The sequence below is a fragment of the Myotis brandtii genome, unplaced genomic scaffold, assembly GCF_000412655.1.
Source record: "Myotis brandtii unplaced genomic scaffold, ASM41265v1 scaffold1163, whole genome shotgun sequence".
In the NCBI taxonomy this organism is placed as follows: domain Eukaryota; kingdom Metazoa; phylum Chordata; class Mammalia; order Chiroptera; family Vespertilionidae; genus Myotis; species Myotis brandtii.
This window is the reverse complement of record NW_005354025.1, coordinates 330,415-340,373: the sequence shown is the minus strand read 5'-3', so window position 1 is coordinate 340,373 and position 9,959 is coordinate 330,415. Positions and strand designations below refer to the sequence as shown.

The 9,959-nt window shown below is 56.9% G+C and overlaps 1 protein-coding gene across 1 annotated transcript in view; it reads right to left on the bottom strand.

The window, feature by feature from the left end:
- Positions 1-527: 527 nt before the first annotated feature.
- KIAA1755 (KIAA1755 ortholog) overlaps positions 528-9,959 on the bottom strand; it is a 37,851-nt gene continuing 28,419 nt past the window's right edge. Inside the window, exons 10-13 of the mRNA XM_005858257.2 lie at positions 8,883-9,021; positions 8,639-8,761; positions 7,913-8,134; positions 528-3,143 (exon numbers count right to left, since the gene is read on the bottom strand). Coding sequence (XP_005858319.1) covers positions 2,442-3,143; positions 7,913-8,134; positions 8,639-8,761; positions 8,883-9,021 — 1,186 coding nt within the window. The 3' untranslated portion in view covers positions 528-2,441. The remainder of the gene's footprint in view (positions 3,144-7,912; positions 8,135-8,638; positions 8,762-8,882; positions 9,022-9,959) is intronic.

Here is a 9,959-nt window from a genome sequence, read left to right as displayed (position 1 = left end):
GGTGTCACTGGGCAGGCCCCCCACATCTCTCTGAGTCTCTGTTTCCTCCTTATTAAAATGGGGTGAAGTTAGCATTGGCTTCTTAGGATTGCTGTGAAAAATTCAACAGCCCTGTAAAGCTTTTAAAGGGCTTAGCAGTGAAATAAGTCAGAGAAAGGCAAGTATCACATGATCTCACTCATATGTGGAATCTAAGTAACAAAATAAACTGATGAACAGAGTGGATCCAGAGACATGGAAGCATGGAACAGAGTGCGGAATCTCAGAGGGAAGGCGGGGGAGGGTGGGAGGTAATCAACCAAAGACCTTGTATGCATATATGCATGGTCCATGGACACAGACAATAGGGTGGTGAAGGCCTGTGGCCGGGAGCAGGGCGGGCTGGAAGGGGCTAATGGAGGAAAAAAGGGGACATATGTAATACTTTCAACAATAAAGAATTATTTAAAAAATAAAATAAAGGGCTTAGCAGCATGCTAGGCACAGAGAAAATGCAGATAAATGTTAGCTATTAGTGTTATTACTATTCATTCTTTTTTGTTATTATTATTACATTTCATTTCTGGACCCCCTTTTCCCCAGGGGCTGATGTGAGTAAACAGGTTGTTCTTTTTGGAGACAGCGGATGCACAAGATGGCTTTGGGGACCCCCTCCCTCCCAAGGATTCTTGGATCACCCATCCCCCTCCTCAGCCCCCCTCAGCCCTCGCAGTAGCTCTAGTCTCTCCTCCAAAGTCAGTTTCTATCCTTGCACCCCAGGTACCCTGGCTCCCTGCCTGTGGTCCCCACTTGCTGGATGCTGTTGCTATGGCAACAGCATTTAAGAGCCTTCGGCCCCCCTCTGAGGTGACAGGCCTAGATGGAGATTGGCTGATCAAATGTCTCCTGCATTCTCAGGCCTGCCTGGATGGGAGACAGGAGGGAGGAACGTAAGAATGAGAGCTGGCTTGGGGTGGGGGGCTAACTCAGCCCTCAGCCCCCTGTGTGCAGACAGCAGCCCCCACTGCTCTGTGTCGCATCACAAACACCTGAGCAGTTGGTTACAAATGCAGATTCCAGCCACCGATGGCCCCAAGGGTCTGATTTTAATAATCAGGAGGGGGAACCCCCCCCGCACCCGCCCCCGGCCAAGGAAGCTGCCTTAGATCAGCCCTGCTGCTGGCTCGGAGGCAGACAGGCCCCAAACCACACTGGAGTCTTGGAAGGTCCTGCAGTCACTTTGGGCGTTGAGGTTTGTGTGGCTCTCTCTGCTGTGACAACTCCTGAGAAACCCAGTTTGCCTTCCTGGGCCTGCTCCAGTCCTGCCTCCCTCTCCTTCCACAGCCTCATCTGGGGGAGGACATGTGCCGCACCCTCTTCCCACAGCCAGGAAAATTCCAGGCTAGGCTGGCAGAGGCCATGCTGGTATGCGTCCTGGGCAGAGACCGGGCCCACGCTCTCTCAGGGCAGTGACATTCAGGGAAGGGTTGGCTTACTCTGGGCGGGTGGGGGGCTTACTGTCTTCTACGCTAAGATCAGAGGTGTAAAGGCCTCTGCCATTGTCCCCCATCGCTCGGCACCACCTGCTGGCGGGGACATGGCTCCTACCCTTGTCCGGTCCCTACCACCAGCAGAACCCGGGACTCTGGGCACCACAGGCTGTGCCTAAAGACAGGTGAAGCCTTGGGGTGGGGGGTGGGGTGTGTGTCTGAGGAGACATGGGGAGGAGGGGAGAAGAGAAGAGAGAGAACATCAGGGAGTCGAAGGTTCTCTCTGGAGGGCAAGGACCGGGCTGTGGGGGTCCTTGAATGTGAGGGCTGTGGCGGTTGGAGTTGCCGAGTGAGATGGAGAGCAGAGATGCAGCAGGCATCCCCCCTCCCCTTCTCCCTCCCCCTCTCCCCTACCTGGGACACTAACTGGTCTCCGGCAGGTCAACAGCCAAGGCCAATGGCACAATGAGTTGTGTGCAGTGATTTGCTTGACAGCACCCCCTTTATTCCTTTCCCAGGCTCACCTCCCAGTGATTCCTGGGGTGACTATCAAACACACATGCACCTGGATCCTTGTCTCGGGTTCTGTTCAGTGGGATCCTAAGACCAGGAGCCACTCCCGAATCTCTCACTCATGGTTCTGTATGAGGGCAGCGATGCCCCTTGTGTCCCCAGGGGAAGCTGGGTGCCCCTGACCTCCAGCTGGGCACTCGTCCTGCCTATGGCTGAGCCCTCTGGAAGGGTCTGTACTGGTGTGAAGGAGCCAACCCCACGCTCTGCTGCACCCTGCCCTGACCTCCCAGGGTCCGGACTTCTCAGAGTTTCCTGGTACCGGTTCTTGGCCCCTCGGCACAGGCCATGCACACACCCAGTGCTCAGGAGCCACGGCCTGACGGGCTTGGTCCCTCAGCAACAGGCCCAGCCCGCACCCCTGGAGCCTGGTACAGGGGGTGGGGGGAACTCTGCTCCCAGCTAGAGGGAGGCAGGGGGGCTTGTCTGGGGCGAGTCCTCCAGAGACGTCCGTGAGTCTGTCCCCTCTGAGGAGGAGCTGCCCCCGGTGGGGTGGGGGACCTGCCTCTGCCTGGGGAGCCGCTGCCAGGAGAAGAGGGAGGTGAGAAGCCGCTCAGGGGCAGGATCAAGGGGCTCGCGAGGGCCCTTGCCTTCACCAGCCTCTGTGGCCTGGCCGGCGTCCAGGGGCAGAGGGCCTGCCTGGAGATGTCTGTTCTGCCCGCCTCTCTCGGCCCGAGGAGGCCAGCGGGGTTTTGGTGACCGATCCAGGCCCAGGGAGTCCTGGAAGGGCGGGTCCCGCCGTCCCTTGGAAGTGACTTCTCCATTCACACCTTGGCCCTTGGCGGCGGTCCGTTGTAGTTCCAGCTGTGCCGCGTGGGCACTGGGGCCCAGTGGGCACGGACAGTGGGCCAGCGCCTTCGTCAGGAGGGTCTGGATCTCCCCGTGTCTCACCCGGGCCTCCTCCCACAGGTCCTGGCCCAGGTCCTCCCGGCTCAGCGAGGCCACCTGCAGCCCCATGGCCGTGAGCTTCTCAGCAGGGAACTCGGACGACAGTCGTTGCAGGTAGCGGTGGAGGCGGCGCTGGCCCCCGGGGCTGGCCTTTGGATCCTTGCCCAGCCTGAGCTGGGTCATCAGGTCCTGACAGTCCATGTGGAACCAGGCCATCTGGGAGACAAGAGAGGGAGGTGGGGTTCAGGCTGGGAGTGGGGCCAGGGGGGCTCCGTGAGGACAGGATGGGCCTCTCCGAGCAGAGAGAGGACTCGGAGACTAAGCATGGCTGGATTGGCCGGATTACATTAGTAACACGCCCCCAAATGTTAGCCCCCTCAGGTGGCCGTGATTTCCTTTGCTGATGGTGATGACAATGGTTCCCTCTCTTCCCCAGGGCACACACCTGCCACCGGGAGCAGTCCCCAGCACCCTGGGAACCTCAGGCACCCATGGGCCAGTGGGGACTTAGGCCTCCCTGGGACTCAGTTACTCCTTCTGTGAAATGCAAGGTGTACTAGGTGATCATAAAAACCTTTCTGAGGCTGAATATTCAGGTTCTTGGATTGCATTAGCCCCTTAGGAGTGGTACTCAGGGAGGAGTCTAGCTAACGTTATTGAGCACGGCCTGTCTGCCAGGCTCTTTGTGTCTCCCGCTGATCAGGAGGCAGCTGATCGATGTCTTCTCTCATCGATGTTTCTAACTCTCTATCCCTCTCCCTTCCTCTCTGTAAAAAATCAATCCTATCTAATAAAAGACAAAAAGGGTAATTAACCGGAAAAAAAAACACACACACAAACCTTTTTGAAGCTGAATATTCAGGTTCTTGGATTGCATTAGCCCCTTAGGAGTGGTACTCAGGGAGGAGTCTAGCTAACGTTATTGAGCACGGCCTGTCTGCCAGGCTCTTTGTGTCTCCCGCTGATCACACCCAACTGTACCAACAGCCCATTTGCCAGAGGAAGAAACTGAGGCTCAGAGACGTGAAATCCTTGGCCCAGGTCACACTGCACGTCAGGGAGGAGCTGGGATTTGAACTCAAGAGAGTATCATCCAAGCATCTCCTTGCGCAGGAGAAACTGGCCCAGGCAGCGAGACCATCAGCCAACCCAGGCCCAGCGGCCCCCTCGCTCCAGCCCCTCTGCCCCATTTTGGGGTTCTGCTGTCCCTGCTTCACCTGCAAAATGTCTGCAGGCTGCAAAGGGGCCAACACATTCCCAGCAGCTAGTGAAAAACATCATCTTTCTCTCCATTAATTTAGAAGCTGACAGCGAGCTGTTAGGCTGTGGGGATTGGAGAACCATTTTCTCCGAGGAAACCATCTTTCCGTGGATTAAGGGAACTTGTCTTTAGATAAATGGCTTCATATTCGCGGAAGCTCACGGAGCTCATGGCTGGGAAAGGGCTCCATAAATCTCCCTTAGCGGTGCAATCGTGTTATTATTATTTAGTGCCAAAGCTGCAGCACGCAGGCTCTCCGCCCAGGGCTGGGCCCAGCACTGAGCTGTCCTGTCTGTCTGTCTGTCTGTCTAGGACTCCATCTTCTAGGCCGAGCTGGACAGAGATGGATAACACCTCAGAAATCATCTCGCCCCAACCCTTGTTGTGCAGATTAAAATTCAGGGCCAGGGAGGAGAGGGGGCTTGCCCAGATCAAGTAGCGAGAGATGGCCATGGTGGGACTTCAGGTCGGTGGACCTCATGTACAATTTCTAGTCCTGGGTCGGACTGCACGTCAGGGCCAGGGAGGAGAGGGGGCTTGCCCAGATCAAGCAGCGAGAGATGGCCATGGTGGGACTTCAGGTCGGCTGGACCTCATGTACGATTTCTAGTCCTGGGTCGGACTGCACATTCCCACACACATCCACAGCCCTCCTTCCTCCAGCCACCTGGCCAGCCCCCCAGAGTTCACCAAGCCCCCTGCTGGTCTTGCTCTGGGCACGGTGGACCAACCCGGTTGCCACCTCCAGAGCTCACCTCACAGGTGGCAGACAAGAGAAGAGCAGGTGAAGTAACAGGATAATTTCAGATCACAAAGGGCCAGTGAAGCGATAGCACAAGGTGATGAGAGAGAAGCATTCCAGCTGAGGGAACAGCAAGTGCGAAGCCTCAGAGCTGGAGCATGTTTGGTTTCTCCAGGGAGGGCCAATGGGGCTGAAACTGATGAGCAAGGGAGAAGGTGTGGGGTTATTCACATTCAATCTAATTCTCTCGGCAAGGAACCTGGCAAGGCTGGCACTAGAGCCAGATGATCAGTTCTGCCACTTCCTAGCTGTGTGACCCTGGGTGCTTTGACCTCTCTGTGCTTCCTTGTGCACAAAATGGGCATAATAATAGTACCGGCCTCATAGGGTTAGTGTGACCATACAACTATGTGCAAATGACTGAAACCAGGGCACAGCATAACAGCCACAGAAGTATTATTGTTACCATCGTCACTGTCATCATCATCATCATCATCATCATCGACAAGGAGCTGAGGCCCAGAGCAGTGAGACTGTCTTTGAAGTCACACAGCCCGAACGACTGGTCGACTGGTCTCTATGGCGTGAACTGACCGCCAGGGGGCAGACGCTCAATGCAGGAGCTGGCCCCCTGGTGGTCAGTGCACTCCTATAGCGGGAGTGCTACTCAGCTGACCAACCCATCCAGGTGGCCCACCAGCCTGGCGGCAGCCACTCCCTCCCTCCCTCAGTAGTCCTGCAGGTACAATCTCCGGAGAAGGGGCCAGGCACTGGTGGACGGGCGCTGCCTTCACAATCCCGACAGCGCCGCTGGCCTCCTGGAAGTGGCCGTGGGTACTGCAGCTGCTTCCCCTCCCTAGACACTCCGCAAGGAAGAAAGGATATAAAAGCGGCCGCCAGGTGGCTCCTGGCAACTGGTGCGAAGGTCAGTGGGACAGATCCAGATCCTGAGCCAGCAAGAGCATCCCACTGCTCGCCCAGAGGGCCAATTGTGTCCCGCCTCCCCCCCTCACCCCCCTCTCGGGACAGGCACCAGACGCAGGGCTCATGGCTGGCGAGCGCTGCTATGGCAGCCAAGCCTCTCCCAATCAGTACTGACTGGGCTTGAGCCTGCGCAGGCACAGTGGGGCCGGGATGAGTGGGAGCAGCAGGCGGCGTTGGACTGCCGGTTTCAGCCCAATCCCCGCAGGCCACACCGAGGGACCCCACCTGTGCACAAATTTGTGCACCGGGCCTCTAGTACAAGCGTAAGCTGCCTCGCTCTCTAAAGTCTGTACAGCTGTGTCACGGCCCACATCTGCCTCCTTTGCCTGCTGCCCCAGGGAGACAGAGAGTGGCCTGTCTTCCCAGAGCCCCTGGCATGATTGACCGGAGTCCCTCCCACTGCCCTCAGAAACATCCTGTGTTCTCTGTCCCTGTGTGATGGGCAGGCCTGACAGCTGGGAGTCTGGGGTCAGGCTCTTCTCACACTCTGTCCTCAGTGGTGAGGGGCAGCTGAGGTCACTGGGCCTGGGCCAGAGAGGTGGGTTCTTGTTCCAGCTGGGTCACAGCTCTCCCAGGCTAATCCCTGTTCCCCTAGGCCTCAGTTTCCCCCATCAGAAAATGAGGGACTTGGGAGAGATTTAGAAGAGGTGAGGGCTCTAAAGTCAAATGCCGCTTGACCATCAGCCTTCTGGGGGACCTTGAGCCAGCTACTTTCCTCTTTGGGCCTCAGTTTTCTCATCTGTAAAATGGAAACAATGTTGGCACCCCTACCTCAGAAAGATCTGGTGCGAATTCAGTCAGGCAAGTTTGTGAAGCACTTACAGGAGGCTCTGGCATGAGTACACAGTCAACACGTAGGCTATCCTCATAATAATCACCTAATCTTCATCATCATCATCCTGGCTTAGACGTGGCTAATTGGTTGTCATTCTCCACCTACCTCCCCACCTTTGGAGAACAGAGAGCATGTTATAGGGCATGGACACATCTATGTTCACATTCCAGCTCTTCTTTTCTCCATCTATGTGGCTGTGGGCAGGGATCTTTCCCTCTTTGGGCCTCAGTTTCTTCATCTGTAAAATGGGCTAATCAACCTTGCCACATTGGGTTGCCAAGAGATGATAGATGCAAAGTAATGGAGTTCCTCTTGCCTCTCACCCTGATACTCTGTGCGTGTCCCCCACCCCCACCTGACCATGGTAGTCTTACCCTCTCCTCCTCCCTCCTGGCCAAACTCCAGGTTCCCAGGTAGGACTGAGGCCCCTGTTCTGAACATGCTACCCTCAGCCAATGGTCCCTCCCTCCTGTGCAGGCAAGGCATGGGAGAGAGCACTATAATGGTGCCATGGGCTTGCTGTGTGATCTTGGCTAAGTGACAGCCCTTCTCTGATACTGTTTCTCCAAATCTGCAACAGAAGGGTGAGGTAAGATCAAGGTCACCTACAGAGATCTATGTGTGGGGAGAAAGCCTGTGCTTTTGATTGGATTCTCAGAAATCCCTAGGCTCCTTTCCCTAATCCCAACGTTTAAGAAGCAGGTGAGCCCTAGGTGGTTTGGCTCAATGGGTAGAGCGTTGGCCTGCGGACTGAAGGGTCCCAGGTTTGATTCCGGTCAAGGGCACATGCCCGGGTTGCAGGTCCAATCCCCAGTAGAGGGCGTGCAGGAGGCAGCCGATCAATGATTCATTGCTGTTTCTATCTCTCTCTTCCTCTCCCTTCTTCTCTGAAATCAATTCAAAACAGATATTTTTTTAAAAAGAAGGAGCAGGTGATATCTGAGGGTCACTGGGAGGTTGCCTGGGGTAGTGGGTTAAACTGGGTCAGGGACCAGCTGGACTTGGATTTAGGTGAGTGACTTGACCTCTCAAGCTGTGCTTCCCAGCTGGAAAATGGAGGTGATGGATGATGGAACGAGCTTGCAAAGAGCCTAGTGTGAGCCTGGGCTGCTCCCTGCCTCCCAGCTGGAGGGCGGGCCGTGCGGGTGGGCTGCAAGGCTCACCTTCTTGCAGAAGTGGTAGAGCTGGAGCAGCGTCTCCAGGTCCGTGCGCTGCCGCTCAGCAGCCATGTAGAAGTGGGTCAGCTTAGCCTGGAAGGTCCGCTGCGTGGAGGCGAAGGCAGCCAGCTCCGGGGGCTCTGTTCCTCCCGCCTCGCGGGCCCCTCCCGCTGAGGCTCCCAGCTGGGCCGCCTGCTTGGACAGCTCCAGACCTTGCCGGTACTGGGCCTGTGTGGGGAGGGAGGCATCGCTCAGCTCCTGCCTCAGCTGAGGCCTCCCCCTGCCCCGCTGCTGAGCGATGAGGTTTCCAGTGCCTCAGTTTCCTCATCTACACAACGGGGCCCCAGGCCTTTGCCGAGGCGGCGTACTTCTCCTAGCTGGGACCCTGCTTAGAGTCACCCTCTTCTGGAAAGCTTCCCGGGCCCGGAGTCTTCGGGTCCCCACAGTCTCCCCTTTCTGTCTGTTTCCCTGTTTGGCCCCACCTCCATCCCCCACTGTTCTGGGAGTTCCCCCGAGGGATTCTGAGATGAGTCGGCTTTGGACTTGGTGGTCCCTGAAGCTTCCGGAGGAGATAGCATCTAAGCTGAACCCATTATGACCCAAGCCGGTCTCCTCACCGCTTCCGGAAGTCTTCTCGCACTTGCCCACCTCCACACCTTGGCCCTGGCGCGCCGCCCCCTCCAGCCCTCTCTGCGTCTGCTCCAGTCCTGCCCCTCAGTCTCAGGGACTCACTGCAGCCTGCAAGAAGAAGTCCTCAAATTCCAGGTGGGCTTTCTGCACTGTCTCCAGGCTCCCGTCCTTGGGGGTCAGCGCTTGCAGGCGCCGGCTTCCTTCCTGCTCCATCCAGTTGCTGACCTGGGGAGGGGAGGGAGGTTTGGACACGAGGGGCTCATGTCCTGACACCAGAGCAAGCGCCTGGCTGGGGCAGGGCCTGGAGCGGAAGCCCCCCCATGTCCCAGGCCGCCTCCCCTTTCACCTGGTGGATGGCAGCTTCCAGGCGGCCCATGCGGACGCGGAGCTCGAGCCTCCCCAGGAGGTGATTAGATGTGGTGACCAGGACATGCAGCTGTTCGTCCACGAGGCTATAGAGGGCAGTGGCTTCAGCCAGATGGCTCCTGGGAGGCAGTGGAGGGTGAGAGAAGGCCCAAGATGTGCCCCCCACCCCAATACTCCTGCCCAGTAGAGGCCTGCCTCACCCCCCATCTTCCAGCGAGTCTGTGGCCCAGATCTGGGTATTCTAGCTGCTGATTTGCTGTGTGACCCTGGGCAGGTCCCTACACCTCTCTGGGCCTCAGCTTTGGTCTACATGGGACTGGAAGGACCATCAAACACAGCAGGACACCAAATGACACTCCCTTACCTAGGAGGGTATGAACCAAACTGAACAGATCTGGGTTCAAATCCCAGCCCTGCTACCTTCTAGTCATGGGACCTAGTGCAAATTTCTCAACCTTTCTGTGCCTCTGTTTTTTCATCTCTCAAAAGTGGAGATGCCAGACTCCACTTCACAGACTGCTTGCAAGGGTGAGATGCTCTAACTCCTGGACTCTCAACCCTGGCTACATATTAGAACCTGCCCTGGGCGCTTAAAAAATCTCCATGCCCAGGCCCATCCCAGGCCAACAGAGTCAGGTCTGAACGCAGCCTGGACCCCAGTGCTTCCTCAACCCCCTCAGGAGCCAGGCCTGAGAACCAGCCCTCCTGCATGCAAAGCACTTCACACCGGGCTGGGCATCCAGTGTTTGCTGGCACTTGTTATTTCTGTTGCAGTGATAGTGAGTGGCTGTAACATCCCCTCACCAGTCTCCATTTTACAGATGGGAAAACTGAGGTCCAGAGAGAGGGACTGACTCTCGGGTCTGGCAGTCTGAATTGGAACCCAGTCCATGGCTTTTTCTGAACATTATTTTTAAGAACGGTCACAGCCAGGAATACAGAAATGGATTGTGGACGGGACCCAGGCGTGGTAACACCTGGGTAAAGGGAGGCTTTTCCAATCCCACCCACCCTCCTCTGCTCGCGGGTGGTGGGGGGGGGGGTGGGGGGGGTGTCT